The sequence below is a fragment of the Taudactylus pleione genome, unplaced genomic scaffold (genome assembly GCF_031769625.1).
Source record: "Taudactylus pleione unplaced genomic scaffold, aTauple2 ptg000012l, whole genome shotgun sequence".
NCBI classification, from domain to species: Eukaryota; Metazoa; Chordata; class Amphibia; order Anura; family Myobatrachidae; genus Taudactylus; species Taudactylus pleione.
This window is the reverse complement of record NW_028284415.1, coordinates 11,867,920-11,888,783: the sequence shown is the minus strand read 5'-3', so window position 1 is coordinate 11,888,783 and position 20,864 is coordinate 11,867,920. Positions and strand designations below refer to the sequence as shown.

Below are 20,864 nucleotides of genomic sequence, written 5' to 3'. Positions count from 1 at the left end.
CTTATTTTCAAAGTGATTTGACAGAAAACATGTTATATCATGTATATGTTACCTCTCACTATTACACAGGGTTCAGTGAAAAACAAAAAAAAAAAAACAACAATATGTTGTTCTCTGATAGGCACAGATGGCATTAATGTGTCTCCCGAACATGATAATCTGCCCAACTACATTTTAAAGACCTTGGATGTGGTCCATTACAAGGACAAAACAGACCTTTAAAAGCGGTATTCAACTGTTTTATCGCGGCCAATATCCCATTTAAAGTGATGGGAGATCACGATATTTAATTGATTCCGATTAATGCACCCAAAGAGGTAGGATTTAGCCGCGTTAAACCGATAAACCTGACCAAAGTGCTGGGTGTGATCGAGAAAAGTGCTATTTTGGGCACCCAAACGGGTCACTTTTTGCACATTTCAGCTTGCCACCCCCAGGGGGGTGCAAGCTGAAATGCCAGCGCCGGCAGCTATTTGCGCCCAACAAGATCAACAATTGTATAGCTCTGTCGGGCGCGAAGGGGGGACAGCTGCCGGCGCCAACAATTGAATAACGCCCTAAGAAAGCTGTGTGCTTTAGGTATAACCATCAGCTTCCATATAAGCACATGTATTCAGGATGCTAGTGAGAAAGCTCGGCTATTCAGCACGTGAGCTGCCTGCATCCTTATCTATAAGAGGAGACACAGAGGAAGGCATGCTTATTCACAACTCACCGCTTCCTGTTGGCACGTTGATATTAATCACAGTGGCTCACAAATAATAAAGTTATGTACAAATTCAATCTGACCTCTATAGCAGTGAGTAGTCACTGGCATACCTGCATTACAACCCTCTTTTTTTTTTTTTTTAAAGGGGATTCTTCTTCTTCACAGTGGAAGTTAACCTAGAAGAGGATGAACATGCAGTAGAGCTAATGTGTACGGCTTTAGTTTTTCTTTGAATGCCTGAAAAGCGCTCACTTTGGAGAATACTGCAGAAGTTCATCACCACCCACTGACATTTACATGAAACCAAATATGGTTCATTTAATAACTTTGCCAACAATGCATGCCAGACCTTACACTCTCCTCTTTACCTTACTCATTACAGAGCTACAGACAGTTTTTGGCATCTTATACATAAATGATAATAATGAAATGATCACTTTAAGATAAGAGCAAAGCATTCCAGGCACAACCATTTTTTTGTCTATAACTTGTATACCTCCTTTTACAAAGATTTTCAGGGCAGCACCAGCCCAACAATAAAGGGATATTGCAGGACAGTGGGAATTGCATTTCTTTCTGTTTAGGACTAGATGCATCTCAGTTTGTTTATATAGTAAGTTCTTATATATTTAAAAGTCAGTGCATTCTGGTTATTATAAGACCACTAAACCAAAGTTACAAGTTGACAATGTTGACATCATAACTGTTGACATTGTGGTGTCAAAATTATGAATGTCGACATTGTCACTGTCAACCTTTTGACTACAGACCATTGAGATGCATGACATTGTATTTATATACACTATACAGCTGATTACAAGCTATTGCTCTACATCAATAATATTTGGCTATTGGTAGCTAAAATAAACTGGCAAAGGAATCTGAGTGTTATATACGGATGAGCAAAAGACTGAAGAATAAAGAGAACATGAAAACTCAGGCTTTAGCCACGTCTTAGTGGCACCCTTTCCATGAATTGCGCTTGGGGAAAATGCTGCAGCCCTACATATGCATTAGTTTTGGAGTAATTCCATATCCATATGCTTTTGTTTCCATCACTGTGCGCTTCAGTAATGGACATGTGCCTGTACTAAACACACAACAGCAATACAATTCTAAAGGTGCCCACACAACGATTTTTTTTTCCCAATCTGGCTGATTCCGACACATTGGAACGACAGATCGGGTAAAAAATGCCCAAATCATGAGTCCCCACTCACGATCATGATGCGCGCCTCCGCAGGTCGCACATGGCATCTTCAGATCTGACGTGCAGTACGGCACATCTGACAATCTAGGACACAATGCACTATAAAAAAGTCTGGCTGCAGGAGATTGGATGAAGATTGGACAGCATATCGTGTGCTGCCGGGGAGAATTTCAAGGGAAATCAGACACATCGTTGGATCGTAAGTATATATCGGTATGTGTGTGGGCACCTTTATAAATCGCTTTAAAAAAAAAAAAAAAGAGAAAATTAAAAAACATTCCACTATCTGCTGGCACTTACTGGTTTTAAAAATGTAACCATTTAAAGAGCTTATAGAGACATGTTGAGGTTTATGTTACTTCTCTTAACAACTGAAACCTATATTTTTGACAAGCTACTGCCCTAATGTCTCCTCATTTACAAGTAAACTGTACAATACAGGGAAAATGTATCAAATCTAACTAAATAAAAGTCAGACGAAAAAAAAAAAAGAAGGTTGATCTCTATGGGGCTCATTTAGAGCTGGAAGTAAACAATGCGCTGTCTCTTTACCCCAACTCTTTTTTTTCCCCCCTCTGTCCAGACCAAAAAAAAATAAATTACTATATTGGATGAATGGTGTACTGAAGAATATATTACTAACATTTTCAATACATACCGTGGTGTAAACAAGGCCCAGGTCCCACTGTCCCCTCTGGGCGTAAAAAAGGCCCAGGTCCCACTGTCCCCTCTGGGCGTAAAAAAGGCCCAGGTCCCACTGTCCCCTCTGGGCGTAAAAAAGGCCCAGGTCCCACTGTCCCCTCTGGGCGTAAAAAAGGCCCAGGTCCCACTGTCCCCTCTGGGCGTAAAAAAGGCCCAGGTCCCACTGTCCCCTCTGGGCGTAAAAAAGGCCCAGGTCCCACTGTCCCCTCTGGGCGTAAAAAAGGCCCAGGTCCCACTGTCCCCTCTGGGCGTAAAAAAGGCCCAGGTCCCACTGTCCCCTCTGGGCGTAAAAAAGGCCCAGGTCCCACTGTCCCCTCTGGGCGTAAAAAAGGCCCAGGTCCCACTGTCCCCTCTGGGCGTAAAAAAGGCCCAGGTCCCACTGTCCCCTCTGGGCGTAAAAAAGGCCCAGGTCCCACTGTCCCCTCTGGGCGTAAAAAAGGCCCAGGTCCCACTGTCCCCTCTGGGCGTAAAAAAGGCCCAGGTCCCACTGTCCCCTCTGGGCGTAAAAAAGGCCCAGGTCCCACTGTCCCCTCTGGGCGTAAAAAAGGCCCAGGTCCCACTGTCCCCTCTGGGCGTAAAAAAGGCCCAGGTCCCACTGTCCCCTCTGGGCGTAAAAAAGGCCCAGGTCCCACTGTCCCCTCTGGGCGTAAAAAAGGCCCAGGTCCCACTGTCCCCTCTGGGCGTAAAAAAGGCCCAGGTCCCACTGTCCCCTCTGGGCGTAAAAAAGGCCCAGGTCCCACTGTCCCCTCTGGGCGTAAAAAAGGCCCAGGTCCCACTGTCCCCTCTGGGCGTAAAAAAGGCCCAGGTCCCACTGTCCCCTCTGGGCGTAAAAAAGGCCCAGGTCCCACTGTCCCCTCTGGGCGTAAAAAAGGCCCAGGTCCCACTGTCCCCTCTGGGCGTAAAAAAGGCCCAGGTCCCACTGTCCCCTCTGGGCGTAAAAAAGGCCCAGGTCCCACTGTCCCCTCTGGGCGTAAAAAAGGCCCAGGTCCCACTGTCCCCTCTGGGCGTAAAAAAGGCCCAGGTCCCACTGTCCCCTCTGGGCGTAAAAAAGGCCCAGGTCCCACTGTCCCCTCTGGGCGTAAAAAAGGCCCAGGTCCCACTGTCCCCTCTGGGCGTAAAAAAGGCCCAGGTCCCACTGTCCCCTCTGGGCGTAAAAAAGGCCCAGGTCCCACTGTCCCCTCTGGGCGTAAAAAAGGCCCAGGTCCCACTGTCCCCTCTGGGCGTAAAAAAGGCCCAGGTCCCACTGTCCCCTCTGGGCGTAAAAAAGGCCCAGGTCCCACTGTCCCCTCTGGGCGTAAAAAAGGCCCAGGTCCCACTGTCCCCTCTGGGCGTAAAAAAGGCCCAGGTCCCACTGTCCCCTCTGGGCGTAAAAAAGGCCCAGGTCCCACTGTCCCCTCTGGGCGTAAAAAAGGCCCAGGTCCCACTGTCCCCTCTGGGCGTAAAAAAGGCCCAGGTCCCACTGTCCCCTCTGGGCGTAAAAAAGGCCCAGGTCCCACTGTCCCCTCTGGGCGTAAAAAAGGCCCAGGTCCCACTGTCCCCTCTGGGCGTAAAAAAGGCCCAGGTCCCACTGTCCCCTCTGGGCGTAAAAAAGGCCCAGGTCCCACTGTCCCCTCTGGGCGTAAAAAAGGCCCAGGTCCCACTGTCCCCTCTGGGCGTAAAAAAGGCCCAGGTCCCACTGTCCCCTCTGGGCGTAAAAAAGGCCCAGGTCCCACTGTCCCCTCTGGGCGTAAAAAAGGCCCAGGTCCCACTGTCCCCTCTGGGCGTAAAAAAGGCCCAGGTCCCACTGTCCCCTCTGGGCGTAAAAAAGGCCCAGGTCCCACTGTCCCCTCTGGGCGTAAAAAAGGCCCAGGTCCCACTGTCCCCTCTGGGCGTAAAAAAGGCCCAGGTCCCACTGTCCCCTCTGGGCGTAAAAAAGGCCCAGGTCCCACTGTCCCCTCTGGGCGTAAAAAAGGCCCAGGTCCCACTGTCCCCTCTGGGCGTAAAAAAGGCCCAGGTCCCACTGTCCCCTCTGGGCGTAAAAAAGGCCCAGGTCCCACTGTCCCCTCTGGGCGTAAAAAAGGCCCAGGTCCCACTGTCCCCTCTGGGCGTAAAAAAGGCCCAGGTCCCACTGTCCCCTCTGGGCGTAAAAAAGGCCCAGGTCCCACTGTCCCCTCTGGGCGTAAAAAAGGCCCAGGTCCCACTGTCCCCTCTGGGCGTAAAAAAGGCCCAGGTCCCACTGTCCCCTCTGGGCGTAAAAAAGGCCCAGGTCCCACTGTCCCCTCTGGGCGTAAAAAAGGCCCAGGTCCCACTGTCCCCTCTGGGCGTAAAAAAGGCCCAGGTCCCACTGTCCCCTCTGGGCGTAAAAAAGGCCCAGGTCCCACTGTCCCCTCTGGGCGTAAAAAAGGCCCAGGTCCCACTGTCCCCTCTGGGCGTAAAAAAGGCCCAGGTCCCACTGTCCCCTCTGGGCGTAAAAAAGGCCCAGGTCCCACTGTCCCCTCTGGGCGTAAAAAAGGCCCAGGTCCCACTGTCCCCTCTGGGCGTAAAAAAGGCCCAGGTCCCACTGTCCCCTCTGGGCGTAAAAAAGGCCCAGGTCCCACTGTCCCCTCTGGGCGTAAAAAAGGCCCAGGTCCCACTGTCCCCTCTGGGCGTAAAAAAGGCCCAGGTCCCACTGTCCCCTCTGGGCGTAAAAAAGGCCCAGGTCCCACTGTCCCCTCTGGGCGTAAAAAAGGCCCAGGTCCCACTGTCCCCTCTGGGCGTAAAAAAGGCCCAGGTCCCACTGTCCCCTCTGGGCGTAAAAAAGGCCCAGGTCCCACTGTCCCCTCTGGGCGTAAAAAAGGCCCAGGTCCCACTGTCCCCTCTGGGCGTAAAAAAGGCCCAGGTCCCACTGTCCCCTCTGGGCGTAAAAAAGGCCCAGGTCCCACTGTCCCCTCTGGGCGTAAAAAAGGCCCAGGTCCCACTGTCCCCTCTGGGCGTAAAAAAGGCCCAGGTCCCACTGTCCCCTCTGGGCGTAAAAAAGGCCCAGGTCCCACTGTCCCCTCTGGGCGAAAAAAAGGCCCAGGTCCCACTGTCCCCTCTGGGCGAAAAAAAGGCCCAGGTCCCACTGTCCCCTCTGGGCGTAAAAAAGGCCCAGGTCCCACTGTCCCCTCTGGGCGTAAAAAAGGCCCAGGTCCCACTGTCCCCTCTGGGCGTAAAAAAGGCCCAGGTCCCACTGTCCCCTCTGGGCGTAAAAAAGGCCCAGGTCCCACTGTCCCCTCTGGGCGTAAAAAAGGCCCAGGTCCCACTGTCCCCTCTGGGCGTAAAAAAGGCCCAGGTCCCACTGTCCCCTCTGGGCGTAAAAAAGGCCCAGGTCCCACTGTCCCCTCTGGGCGTAAAAAAGGCCCAGGTCCCACTGTCCCCTCTGGGCGTAAAAAAGGCCCAGGTCCCACTGTCCCCTCTGGGCGTAAAAAAGGCCCAGGTCCCACTGTCCCCTCTGGGCGTAAAAAAGGCCCAGGTCCCACTGTCCCCTCTGGGCGTAAAAAAGGCCCAGGTCCCACTGTCCCCTCTGGGCGTAAAAAAGGCCCAGGTCCCACTGTCCCCTCTGGGCGTAAAAAAGGCCCAGGTCCCACTGTCCCCTCTGGGCGTAAAAAAGGCCCAGGTCCCACTGTCCCCTCTGGGCGTAAAAAAGGCCCAGGTCCCACTGTCCCCTCTGGGCGTAAAAAAGGCCCAGGTCCCACTGTCCCCTCTGGGCGTAAAAAAGGCCCAGGTCCCACTGTCCCCTCTGGGCGTAAAAAAGGCCCAGGTCCCACTGTCCCCTCTGGGCGTAAAAAAGGCCCAGGTCCCACTGTCCCCTCTGGGCGTAAAAAAGGCCCAGGTCCCACTGTCCCCTCTGGGCGTAAAAAAGGCCCAGGTCCCACTGTCCCCTCTGGGCGTAAAAAAGGCCCAGGTCCCACTGTCCCCTCTGGGCGTAAAAAAGGCCCAGGTCCCACTGTCCCCTCTGGGCGTAAAAAAGGCCCAGGTCCCACTGTCCCCTCTGGGCGTAAAAAAGGCCCAGGTCCCACTGTCCCCTCTGGGCGTAAAAAAGGCCCAGGTCCCACTGTCCCCTCTGGGCGTAAAAAAGGCCCAGGTCCCACTGTCCCCTCTGGGCGTAAAAAAGGCCCAGGTCCCACTGTCCCCTCTGGGCGTAAAAAAGGCCCAGGTCCCACTGTCCCCTCTGGGCGTAAAAAAGGCCCAGGTCCCACTGTCCCCTCTGGGCGTAAAAAAGGCCCAGGTCCCACTGTCCCCTCTGGGCGTAAAAAAGGCCCAGGTCCCACTGTCCCCTCTGGGCGTAAAAAAGGCCCAGGTCCCACTGTCCCCTCTGGGCGTAAAAAAGGCCCAGGTCCCACTGTCCCCTCTGGGCGTAAAAAAGGCCCAGGTCCCACTGTCCCCTCTGGGCGTAAAAAAGGCCCAGGTCCCACTGTCCCCTCTGGGCGTAAAAAAGGCCCAGGTCCCACTGTCCCCTCTGGGCGTAAAAAAGGCCCAGGTCCCACTGTCCCCTCTGGGCGTAAAAAAGGCCCAGGTCCCACTGTCCCCTCTGGGCGTAAAAAAGGCCCAGGTCCCACTGTCCCCTCTGGGCGTAAAAAAGGCCCAGGTCCCACTGTCCCCTCTGGGCGTAAAAAAGGCCCAGGTCCCACTGTCCCCTCTGGGCGTAAAAAAGGCCCAGGTCCCACTGTCCCCTCTGGGCGTAAAAAAGGCCCAGGTCCCACTGTCCCCTCTGGGCGTAAAAAAGGCCCAGGTCCCACTGTCCCCTCTGGGCGTAAAAAAGGCCCAGGTCCCACTGTCCCCTCTGGGCGTAAAAAAGGCCCAGGTCCCACTGTCCCCTCTGGGCGTAAAAAAGGCCCAGGTCCCACTGTCCCCTCTGGGCGTAAAAAAGGCCCAGGTCCCACTGTCCCCTCTGGGCGTAAAAAAGGCCCAGGTCCCACTGTCCCCTCTGGGCGTAAAAAAGGCCCAGGTCCCACTGTCCCCTCTGGGCGTAAAAAAGGCCCAGGTCCCACTGTCCCCTCTGGGCGTAAAAAAGGCCCAGGTCCCACTGTCCCCTCTGGGCGTAAAAAAGGCCCAGGTCCCACTGTCCCCTCTGGGCGTAAAAAAGGCCCAGGTCCCACTGTCCCCTCTGGGCGTAAAAAAGGCCCAGGTCCCACTGTCCCCTCTGGGCGTAAAAAAGGCCCAGGTCCCACTGTCCCCTCTGGGCGTAAAAAAGGCCCAGGTCCCACTGTCCCCTCTGGGCGTAAAAAAGGCCCAGGTCCCACTGTCCCCTCTGGGCGTAAAAAAGGCCCAGGTCCCACTGTCCCCTCTGGGCGTAAAAAAGGCCCAGGTCCCACTGTCCCCTCTGGGCGTAAAAAAGGCCCAGGTCCCACTGTCCCCTCTGGGCGTAAAAAAGGCCCAGGTCCCACTGTCCCCTCTGGGCGTAAAAAAGGCCCAGGTCCCACTGTCCCCTCTGGGCGTAAAAAAGGCCCAGGTCCCACTGTCCCCTCTGGGCGTAAAAAAGGCCCAGGTCCCACTGTCCCCTCTGGGCGTAAAAAAGGCCCAGGTCCCACTGTCCCCTCTGGGCGTAAAAAAGGCCCAGGTCCCACTGTCCCCTCTGGGCGTAAAAAAGGCCCAGGTCCCACTGTCCCCTCTGGGCGTAAAAAAGGCCCAGGTCCCACTGTCCCCTCTGGGCGTAAAAAAGGCCCAGGTCCCACTGTCCCCTCTGGGCGTAAAAAAGGCCCAGGTCCCACTGTCCCCTCTGGGCGTAAAAAAGGCCCAGGTCCCACTGTCCCCTCTGGGCGTAAAAAAGGCCCAGGTCCCACTGTCCCCTCTGGGCGTAAAAAAGGCCCAGGTCCCACTGTCCCCTCTGGGCGTAAAAAAGGCCCAGGTCCCACTGTCCCCTCTGGGCGTAAAAAAGGCCCAGGTCCCACTGTCCCCTCTGGGCGTAAAAAAGGCCCAGGTCCCACTGTCCCCTCTGGGCGTAAAAAAGGCCCAGGTCCCACTGTCCCCTCTGGGCGTAAAAAAGGCCCAGGTCCCACTGTCCCCTCTGGGCGTAAAAAAGGCCCAGGTCCCACTGTCCCCTCTGGGCGTAAAAAAGGCCCAGGTCCCACTGTCCCCTCTGGGCGTAAAAAAGGCCCAGGTCCCACTGTCCCCTCTGGGCGTAAAAAAGGCCCAGGTCCCACTGTCCCCTCTGGGCGTAAAAAAGGCCCAGGTCCCACTGTCCCCTCTGGGCGTAAAAAAGGCCCAGGTCCCACTGTCCCCTCTGGGCGTAAAAAAGGCCCAGGTCCCACTGTCCCCTCTGGGCGTAAAAAAGGCCCAGGTCCCACTGTCCCCTCTGGGCGTAAAAAAGGCCCAGGTCCCACTGTCCCCTCTGGGCGTAAAAAAGGCCCAGGTCCCACTGTCCCCTCTGGGCGTAAAAAAGGCCCAGGTCCCACTGTCCCCTCTGGGCGTAAAAAAGGCCCAGGTCCCACTGTCCCCTCTGGGCGTAAAAAAGGCCCAGGTCCCACTGTCCCCTCTGGGCGTAAAAAAGGCCCAGGTCCCACTGTCCCCTCTGGGCGTAAAAAAGGCCCAGGTCCCACTGTCCCCTCTGGGCGTAAAAAAGGCCCAGGTCCCACTGTCCCCTCTGGGCGTAAAAAAGGCACAGGTCCCACTGTCCCCTCTGGGCGTAAAAAAGGCACAGGTCCCACTGTCCCCTCTGGGCGTAAAAAAGGCACAGGTCCCACTGTCCCCTCTGGGTGTAAAAAAGGCACAGGTCCCACTGTCCCCTCTGGGCGTAAAAAAGGCACAGGTCCCACTGTCCCCTCTGGGCGTAAAAAAGGCACAGGTCCCACTGTCCCCTCTGGGCGTAAAAAAGGCACAGGTCCCACTGTCCCCTCTGGGCGTAAAAAAGGCACAGGTCCCACTGTCCCCTCTGGGCGTAAAAAAGGCACAGGTCCCACTGTCCCCTCTGGGCGTAAAAAAGGCACAGGTCCCACTGTCCCCTCTGGGCGTAAAAAAGGCACAGGTCCCACTGTCCCCTCTGGGCGTAAAAAAGGCACAGGTCCCACTGTCCCCTCTGGGCGTAAAAAAGGCACAGGTCCCACTGTCCCCTCTGGGCGTAAAAAAGGCACAGGTCCCACTGTCCCCTCTGGGCGTAAAAAAGGCACAGGTCCCACTGTCCCCTCTGGGCGTAAAAAAGGCACAGGTCCCACTGTCCCCTCTGGGCGTAAAAAAGGCACAGGTCCCACTGTCCCCTCTGGGCGTAAAAAAGGCACAGGTCCCACTGTCCCCTCTGGGCGTAAAAAAGGCACAGGTCCCACTGTCCCCTCTGGGCGTAAAAAAGGCACAGGTCCCACTGTCCCCTCTGGGCGTAAAAAAGGCACAGGTCCCACTGTCCCCTCTGGGCGTAAAAAAGGCACAGGTCCCACTGTCCCCTCTGGGCGTAAAAAAGGCACAGGTCCCACTGTCCCCTCTGGGCGTAAAAAAGGCACAGGTCCCACTGTCCCCTCTGGGCGTAAAAAAGGCACAGGTCCCACTGTCCCCTCTGGGCGTAAAAAAGGCACAGGTCCCACTGTCCCCTCTGGGCGTAAAAAAGGCACAGGTCCCACTGTCCCCTCTGGGCGTAAAAAAGGCACAGGTCCCACTGTCCCCTCTGGGCGTAAAAAAGGCACAGGTCCCACTGTCCCAATCGTGGTGTATACAAGGCCCAGGTCCAACCCGGGTGAGGGTGACCAGGGCCCACTGACCCTCTGGGCAAAAACAAGGCCCATATTCCACTGTTACTACTGGTGTATACAAGGTGCATATGCTACCCATGCTGATCTGCCCACCCTGAAAACTAAGCACAATATGCCTTCTTGCAGGGCACATTTTATACTTGCAATATAGACACGAGTTACATTCAACTCAGGCAGGCGAGCCAAATCGCTTGTACAGGTTAGCGGCTTTTAACCCTATGCATTTGGGCGCGACCTACGTCATAAGTAATGAGAGCCCGCGGCACTCATGTCCATCCGCTAAACAGTTGAATATAGCCCGTCGGGTGCCCATTACTTACTGGCATGAGAAAACAATTGAATTCTCCCCCAAGGAGTCATTTACTTGCCTTATGTCATAAGTAGATGAACCAGAAGTCATTTTAATTTGTAGACTCCTGTTGATGGCTCGCCTTATTTAATGGTAAGGAATTGCGGAATTAAGTTACTATAGAATCCAGGTTTGTTTTTAGGAAATATGTAGCTTAATGTTGTTGGCTTCAAATAAATGAACTTGGATAAGTTAGACATAAATGGACATTCATATCCTCTATACATAGCTGAATTGCAAAAAGTTTTTTTTTTTTTTTTTTTTTTTTTTTTAAGATTTAGATCATTGCACTGCGAACCAGACAATTGCTGTACTTTACAGTAATATAGCCAGGAGATGCTCAGTATCAAAACAGCAGGGGATCCTGTGATGCTTTCTCTACTTTGAACACAAACATCCTTCTTCATACAGTAAAATACAGTTATGGCTTTTTGTACGGGGAATTATTTAACAAAGTTATACAAATCAGCACAGAGTCACGCGGAGAAAGCAATATGGCCCATCCAATGCAAACACATGCAGTTCCCAAGGCAAGTTTTCATCAGTAAAGGATACCTGTTTAATAGTGAGGTGCAGTACTGTAGAAATAAAGTTAATACAATAAAAACACTATCATTAGTTGAAGAAGACTGCCAAAATCTATAGTAATTAATAAAGGACATGTTAAAAGGCCAGAATACTCTCTTTATATGTGCAGGGTTAAATCTTCAGGTCATAAAAAGGCAATTAAACCTAAGAACAGATCTTTGCCTATGACCCCTTCCACCAAACATGCAGAACCACGGATGTCCGTGTCTCGGATACCTACAGTCTCCAATGCCCCAAAGAAACAGCAGCATGTTGCAGTGATCTTATAGTTTCTACAATTGCTAGTGAATTAACAGTCTGGATATTGGCTCTGCATAACCATAGCCACCACCAACAGATAAGACATTTCAGGGTTTTTTTTTTCTTATGGGGTGGTATTTTATTTAATAGAAATACCAATGATGGAACAAAGTACCCTGGAGCAGTTACTGCTGTGTCAGTGACATGGTTACAGTTTTGCCATTCAACTCAAGCCTCAAACTAAAACCACTGAAAGTAACAGAATATTCAGAGAAACAATATACCTAGCATTATGACTCATGTCCAACGGTAAGCTACACTGACAGGTGTAATTAGAGTGTGCTTTTATGGTACACAAATGGTGGCCAGCTAGCGCTCTATAAATATTGGAGCACAGTCAGGGTGAGCATGTGACTGGAGAGTATATATAATTGTACAGAAATGAAGACGGACTTCTGCACAGAAAAGAGTGGGAATCAAAAACTCTCAGCAGGGCACCTCCAAGTGTGTCTTGACATAGTATTAGTTTTAATTGCGATGTTCTCTCTCATAAATTAAAAATCTCTGCGTGGAAAGCTTGTTTGTTAAATATATTATATATAATTTTAGTATGGAGCCAGTCCATCTTACACACCAATAGTTATTAGGGTAAAGTGTTTAATGGTGCATACACACGGTCAGATTTTTCTTCAGATCTGAACGATGACTATTTCAAAAATCGTTCATATCTGAAGGAAATCTGACATGTCTGAACGATGAACATTCCCGATGGTCAGATAACTATATCTGACGTGTTTGCAGTCAGATTTGGACGATTCCATTCATTTTAATGCAGTCAAAAATAGTTTATACAGGTTGAGTCTCCCATATCCAAAATGCTTGGGACCAGAGGTATTTTGGATAATGGAATATTCCGTATTTTGGAATATTTGCATATCAATTAAATATCTTGGGAATGGGACCCAAATATGGATAATGGAATATTCCGTATTTTGGAATATTTGCATATCAATTAAATATCTTGGGAATGGGACCCAAATATACACACAGAATGCATTTATGTGTTATATACACCTTATACACACAGCCGGCAGGTAATTTTATACAATATTTTCAATAATATTGTGGCTCGAGCAAAGTTTGTGTACAGAAATGAAATTCATTTATGTTGCATATACACCTTATACACACAGCCTGAAGGTAATTTTATACAATATTTTTAATAATTTGTGCCTTAGACAAAGTTTGTGTACATTGAACCATCAAAAAATCAAAGGTTTCATTATCTCAGTCATGCCAAAATAATTCCATATTTCGGAATATTTGGATATGGGAGACTCAACCTGTAGCTCAAATCGTTCAATCATACATCTGACAAATCTGACCGTGTGTATGCACCTTAACGCATTTATCAAAAAAGAGTGCACACATATACTTGCATACATTTAAATCTTAAATATATTGACAAATATACTGGTTAGCCCCAGTATTTTTAATACTACATTCATGACACTTTATTCTCATCTTCATATTTAACATGTTGCGCTGAATTTACCAATTATGGAGTTTCTTTTTAATGTATGTTTAGTAAAAGTATGGATGTGCAGGCTCGGATAGGTTCGAATTTGCACGCCGAGTTCGGATTTTTCCCTCCAAAAAACGGGACTCAGAAAGAGGCAAAAAATCATCTTGCATGGACAATCATCATCATTCCTGGACTTTTGTCCAGGAACGATGATGTTTGTCCATGCAAGATGACGTTTTGCCTCTTTCCGAGTCCGGCTTTTTGGAGGGAAAAATCCATAACCGAGCCTGCACATCCCTAATTAAAAGAAAATTTTTATAATCGTTCATTCTTGTACCCCATCCCCAAGACAACACTTTCTCCCCATTTAACTCCTTTATACAAGACATGGATGTGAGAAGTAGCAGAAATTTGTGACCAAACTATGTATGAATTAAGGTTTCATATCATTACAGCAGACACCAAACTAAGTATCAGATTGACAAGAGACTCGCAACAAAACTATATGCTTGGACTGGCTACATGCAGACTTGGCTCCTTCCGTAAGGTGGGTACACACCTGGCCGACCTACCAAATGATTGGAAAGTGCATACACACTTACCAATAGCACGGCCGATGTGTCTATGCCGACATCCAGTTGAGATGTCAATCACTGGCAGTCCCTGAAGCAAGTGTGCGAGCGGTCAGCGGTTTACACATACACAGCGCCATATGTGCCGATATATCTGTAAGGGGTTGGGTACGGGATGCTAGCGCTCGGGATCCCGGCGGTCAAAAGGATTAGGTTACAAACACCGGACGGTCAGTATCCTAACAAACTCCCTCTCCCTAACCACTGCCTAATCCTAACACCCCCCCTAGTGCCGAAACCTAACCTCTCTCCACTCAGTGCCTAACCCTAATCCCTAACCATTCACCTATCCACAGTACTTACAGTCGGGATGCTGGCGCCGGGATTCTGACAGGTGTTGGGACACCGGCGTCGGCATTCTAAGCTCCAGAATCTTGTCGGTATTATGACCGCATCCCCATCTGCAAGATATATTAGAATTGGCTGTCCCGCAGGACAAATGCGATATGTCTTGACGTTGTTCACAAACATTTAGGGGGAAATTCTATTGTATTATAGGAAATCTAAACTAATTGGCAACAGACGGAGCAATTCAAGTGTTGTTCTGTACGGCACATGCTTAGCAGCGGTTAAATACATTTCTGCTCGCAGCCTCCTAAGGTGATGAGCAAAAATGTGCAATAAGTCGGCTGTTTGGGCGCCCAAAGCAGGACTTTAGACAAAGTTAGCTGCTATACGCGGCTAAACTCTGTGCTTTTAGACGCTCCCAAACATAGCAACAATTGAATTGCTCACTTGGGCGCCTAAAAAACAATTACCCCCATTGTCTGTACACACCTGCTGATGCACTACAGACAAATTGCCCATTCAATGGAACAGGCGATATACATATCAGTGTGTACCCAGAAAAACTTTCCGTTAAGCTGTGACACTGTGACCCGCGGGTGGAGACAGAACTCGCAAGCTGTCTCGGTGGGGCACCGCGCTGGAGGACGGTGTGTTTTCTACCCTTCAGAAATAGGGCAGGGTGCGGTGCCCCGCTAAAACAGCCTAGTGGGAATGCTACATTGCCAAGATATTTCATTATGGCATGCAAATATTCCCATATCCAAAATACCCCTGGTCCCAAGCATTTTTGGATATGGGAGACTCAACCTGTACATCATAGCAACACATAATACAGAAAAGACTAGAAGATGCCTTACCTCAGGCTGTACAACTGCTAGAACGTAAGCTGCAAGCTCTCCTTGGGACAGGAAATGTGGGGTTATTAGCATTTACATTACAAAATGTAAACATTCAGCTCTAAAAGGGGACTTGTCAAGTTTTACTAACTTAATTCATGTATATACTCTTATTTTTAGCTCACTTATGAAACACTGCATTTAAATACATTTTCTATTTTTGTGTGTCCATTAGAACACACAAAAACTGTACTATGTCAGTGCCTTTCCAGTATTGCAGTAAGCTCCAGAAACCACCTGACATTTTAAGCCTGTACCAAGAATATAGTAATCAAAATTTAAGGTACTCAAGAACTTCAAAGATAAAAAGAAAATCTTATACTCCTGTACTGAATGAAGCATACTTAAAAACCATTGAAAAACGGTAAACTGCCAACCCATTTGCAGCCCCAAAACAAGTTTAGTAAGATCAGTAAGTCCACCATCTGCAATTGGTAAACAAATAGGACTGATATCAGTCCTGTGTCTGGTTATACTCTGTCCGCACTAACAGGCCAGAAGCGATCGAACTGCTTCACCTGAGAAAACATCATGAGTGGTAAAGAATGTCAGCGGGACAGACATATGCACGGCCCATACTACTCTTAGACAAAAGAGAAACCACCAAAAATTTATTTCGCTATTTATATAGTGCACACATTACAGGACTTTGAAATTTTCTCTGTAGTTACAACACCAATGGAGCTTACAATCTAAATTCCGTTTCAAATGGACACACACGTACATACTCAGATTAATTTGTCAGCAGTCAATTAACATACCAGTACATTTTTGGAGTATGGGAAGAAAACCAAGCAAACATGGGGAGAAAATACAAACTACACACATTCGCCATCCACATACATAGCCTCTTATTAAAAGTAGTTATACTATTACTTTTTTCTGCCAGTTATCAGAATGAATATTTCAAAAGCATCTGCAGCTAATGTCCTTGCACATTTCCATCTGTCCGCTTTGTGACTGACCAGTTTCCAGCACTCTTATTACTTACATAAAATAAATGAGACCAGGAGACTTATGACCCCTTACACACTGACTAGACTATATTTGAAACAATTTGGCCAATTGAGATGCATAGGAATGACAAATTGTCAAGTGTGTGCGCACTATGCACGCTCCCACTGCGTCATTTGTCACATCTTCAAATCTTTTGTACATGCAGGAAGATCTGTCGGTCTCGTTAACGATTCCCCTCAGATCATGCAGTGTGTACGCACTACCAAACGACCAGGCGATATAGTTACATTATATAGTTAACGATCTAACCAAACAATGCAAGATATATCGTTTGGTCGTTTATTAGATTGCACAGTGTGAATGCTTTAGATAGTTTGCCCGGGAGTTCAAGGGAAATAGTTGACGACATTGCATCTTCTGTAAGTCGTCTAGGGTGCACCCAGCTTTAGCACAAGGTCTCTGAGAAACACCAAGTGTAAGTACAGCAGCCACCATTCAGTGCAGAATCAGCGCCACAAGAGTCCTAGCAAGTATGCACACCAGGTGACTAGCATCTATTTCTACAAAGGAGAGCTGCGCTGTTATTCCCCAAATGTGAAGAACTGCCATGTGTAGAACTGCTCCCCCCTTGCTTTATTTTTCAGGCGGTCCATCCTGTAAGATTCCCCTGCCACAGTGACGCGGCCAAAAGTAGCGCTGCACTGACTTCATATAGAAATGTCAACAATGCTCAGTTGCATCAGACTGAAGGGCAGAGCAGATTCCTCCCCAGTGTTAAATGAAGAGGGTGCAGTTGCCAGCAGGAACAGTCACTGAAGAATAGTGGAGTGAGGTCCGTCTGCGTTCCACACTCTGTATCAGCTGCTGCATGTTTGTTACAGAAGGGCTTTCTGTGTAGACAGCAACTTGGGCCCACATCTGGGCTGGCTATTAGTACAAACAGCAAGTGGCACAGTACCTGGGCAGTCCTGCCATCTTTGCCCAGCCAGCATGTTTGTTATTGGGCCTTCTGTGTAGCCAGCAAGTGGGACAGTATCTGGGCAGCACTGCCATCTGTACCCAGATAGCAAGTGGGGTAATATTTGGTCAGTTCTTAAAAAAATGTATTTGTGCCCAAAAAGCAAGTGGGCAGTATATGGTTAGCTCTAAGGATATTCTGCTCTAAAACGAATTAGAATCTACTTACGGAATCGCATGAAGCAGAGCACACTTATACCCCTTTTACACCACAGCTAAAACTCAGGTTATTGCAGGGTTAACCCAGGTTGCTGCTAGGTGTAAAAGGGGCAAGGGTTGGAATCTTGGGTCTAGTTACCCAGCAATCTAAGCTGGGTATCTTGCATGGGTTAATACAGGAACGACCCGTGAAACCCTGCAGTGTAAACGGGTAACCCGGGTCATCCAACCTGGGTCCCTTTTACAGCATGGGGCACCCCCGGGGTTTCTTGGCGCTTGTAGATATCTCCAGCGCCGGGAGAGCGCTCCACTGCACCCATGTGCAATGTGAACGGCGCCGATCCAGGAATAACCCAGATCAGCACCACAGTAGAAAAGGGGTCTGGCCCTGACCTGTTTTGGAACTATGTTCCAAATCTCAGGTCAGACCCAGGATTTAGGTGGAAAAGCAGTATAAGTAATCTGCCGCTAATTTCATTAGAGGGTCCACATCCTACAGACTTTGATTATGAAAAAGCTGCAGTTAACATTAACTCTAAGAAGAAGAGAAAAATATATAAAATGTTAATCTTGAGTATAAATATGGAATCGGTATGAAATACCGCCGGCCGCCTGGCAGCGGAAGCCCGTCAGCGCTGGAAATCCTGATCGTCGCTAAGGTAAGTATAAACTAACCTAACCCTCCTTAGGGTTGCCTACCCCTAACCTCCCCAAATGCCTAACCCTAATCCCCCCCTTCCCCGCTGCCTAACCCCAAGTCCCCCCGAGGGGTGCCTAACCCTCCCGGGGGGGGGGTGCCTACCCCTAAGTCCCCCCCGGGTGCCCTAAACCTAACCCTCCCCCCAGCGGCTGTCCGCTCACGGCGCCCAGCATCCCTTCGATGGGATGCCGGGCGCCTGTCTCCCGGCGTCAGGGAAATGCTATATAGATAGATATAGACGCCCGGCTTTTCACCCTCGCCGGGATATGACAGTCGGGAAGCCGGCTGTCGGTATTAAGGCAGCCGATTTCCCGATTGTATACCATCAATATAAGGTCATGATTTCAACATTTCATTATTGTGAAGGTCCCCACCCGACTACTTCTTGATGCCACCCGGTTGAACATTTTCTGGGTAGAACATTGAGTATTCCGTGAAAAATAAGTAGACATTTGTAGTGCATGCTAGAAACTATTTATACAGACTTCTTAGTTGCTTTATACAACTGAAAATTTTATTTTCTTAACATGAGATCATTTCTTTTATTCACATTTTTCCACAAAATGAAGTGATTAGACATTGAAGAAAAATGGGGTTTCAGAAAAATATTTAATAATTGAATTTTATAGTTCCAGTTAAAATACAAAATTTGTGGAGCAACAAACGTGACTATCAAAGCACAATTTGAAATCCCTTTGCATTAATCAACTTTATAAAGGAAGCCCTTTGGTCAACTAGCATTTTGCGTGGGGGGGAGGGGGGAATCTCTTCTGCATAAATAATCTATTTCAGTGCACACGGAAACAAACATTAAGTTCCTCATATGTAATATCCCTTTCAGCATACTAAAGCAGATGACATTAAACAATTCAATAATAAAACATTCACACATGCTGTCAGGAAGTTAAATACAAGGCAAGAACCAACATGCAGAGGAAACGTGTATGTGCCTCTAGATATGCACAATGATATAACAGAGGCAGGGCACAAAGCATTATGGGAGAGGGAATTGTAAACATTGCTTTGCCTACTATTTTGCTGTCTCGCCATGTGATGCAGTCAATGAATGGACTAGTTTAGTGCAGAGAGCCTGCCAAGGTCCGATCCAAACAAAATGTTTGCGACATCCCTTTCAGAACAGTTTTGTTGATTGAACATGTGAAGGATTGAAAATTCCTTCTCCAAAAAATATGCAGCAACCAAGTCAAACCCCTAAGGATGAGGCCAAGGCAACTATGCAGGCATAATGAAACCAGAAATCTTCCTCAGATTGACAAGCACTTATGAAACCAACAATTTAGGAGGGTCTGTATTAATGGCAGAATACCCTCTTCTATCCGCACAGCCACGTGTACATGGGGTACATTCAAAAGAATGCTTAGACAATTAAAAAAAAGAAGCCTGTTTACTATCATAAACTTGCTTTACAGATTAACCAAGAGCACTAAATAGCAAAAGAACAGCAGCAACACAACCCCTATTTCATACTGTTTGTGTCCTACTGTATACCAGGTTACTCCAGCTTCACACATCTGAATAACTAGCAACCATGTGTTTCCGGACTGTGGTTTACCTAGTAGCAGCAGCCCTGTATCTTAGGAACAGCACTGTAGTAAAGTAAATTTTAGCAGAGCTCTTAATGAAAAGAACATTGCTAACAAATAAACTGCCCATCACTTCAATACCAAAGCCACTAGTACCATTGCTTCCATGTTTAAAAACAAAGGTCATATTAAACAGATTCAATCAATTACACAGCATTAAAATTAGCTGTCTGTCAAACCTCCTTCACCAACATTGCCAGCCTTTGCACCCAACTCATAAAACCAGCATAAGCAAACATATCACCATAACTCAATGACGACAATACATTATACCACCTTATATTGAACTGAACATCTAACATTATCAAAGACAATACATTTTCTCCATCAGACCATTCTTCACAACTCCTATTTTCCTCTACAGCCCCCCTCCCCTTCCCCATTGTATCAACCCTTCACTGAATTGCTCCAATTCCTATAACCCATGGCAACACTATCTGTTCCCTATGTCAATATAGACCCCATGACTACACATTTTCCCCAATCCTGCCTGGGCTACCAAGTCAGCTACCCCACTTTACTTATGTATGGCCCTTCACTGTCAGTCCCCCATAGTTGCAATATCTCCCCAAAATAGTACCCCTCTTGCAGTGACAGTATAAACGGGGTGTCACTGATCACATCCCACCTCCCCCATGTCCACTCCCCCCCACCTCATGCAGTGACTGTATAACCGGGGTGTAACAGATCACACCCCCTCTCCCCAAAAAGCCCCCCTCATGCAGTGATAGTGTAGACGAGTTGTCACAGATCTCACCCCCCCCCAGCCCCCTCCCCCACCTGTCACCGGCTTCCCCTCCCCCTCTGCTTACAAGCAGCCCATGTGTCAACCCGCCCCACGCCCCTGTACTCACACTCGGGGGAGCTGGAGCGGCGGGGCCCCCCTCCTCTGAAACACGCCGTCCACGAAGACCCCGTTCTTGCCCAGACAGCGGAGGTAGAACTCCCCCCCGCCCTCCTCGTCCCCGGCGGTGAAGATCTCCAGGTGGCGGCGGGAGATGAAGCTGGAGTGGCCCATGCTCACGTCCACCGAGCCCTGCGACGAGTTGCGGCCTATGGTCACCGAACGCTTCTTCATCAGGTACTCAAACTCGCGGCCCTCCAGCCGGGCCACCACCGACACCCCGCCGCTCAACACCACCGCCGCCATCTTGTCTGCACACGGGGAGGTGGAAGGACGGACGCACGCCCGGGGCGGGTGACGGGAGCTCCGGGGACCGGCGGCGGCGGCCAGCGAGAGAAAAGGAAAGGGGGAGGCGCAGCCTAACCTGAAGCGCACGCAGCCGACGGGCGGCAGCCAATAGGAGGAGCCGTCTGGAAGAGACGTCACTGATAGCGGCTGAAGGCGTGGCTTCAGCGACTCGGGGGAGATGTGTGGCGATTGGGAAGAGGTCATTCTAGGGCGGAGTTTAGGGTTAGGTTGAGGCGTGCAGAAGAGCTGCTAATGACAGCAATGGGCGGTGCTAGCTCAGTTAGGTTGTAGCAGGAATGGGGTTGGTTGTGGCTGAGAGCGGCCGGGCCTGCTGCTGCTGCAATGTGCACGGCAGAACGGAAGGGGGCTGTGCTGTGGGCAGCGTGGTCGGGCCGCTCTCACCACAGCAGCAGCGGTCACAAC

The 20,864-nt window shown here is 49.5% G+C and overlaps 1 protein-coding gene across 5 annotated transcripts in view; it reads right to left on the bottom strand.

Annotated features, from left to right (window-relative positions):
• FOXK2 (forkhead box K2) overlaps nt 1-20,557 on the bottom strand; it is a 113,018-nt gene extending 92,461 nt beyond the window's left edge. For 3 of the 5 annotated variants that reach the window (XM_088468626.1, XM_088468627.1, XM_088468628.1), the window contains exon 1: nt 20,104-20,556. In XM_088468626.1, the coding sequence (XP_088324752.1) occupies nt 20,104-20,399 (296 nt within the window). In that variant the 5' untranslated portion in view covers nt 20,400-20,556. Of the gene's footprint in view, nt 1-20,103 lie in introns of all 5 variants that reach the window. The other 2 variants (XM_088468623.1, XM_088468624.1) reach the window with 1 other exon arrangement.
• Between the last annotated feature and the right edge of the window lie 307 nt (nt 20,558-20,864).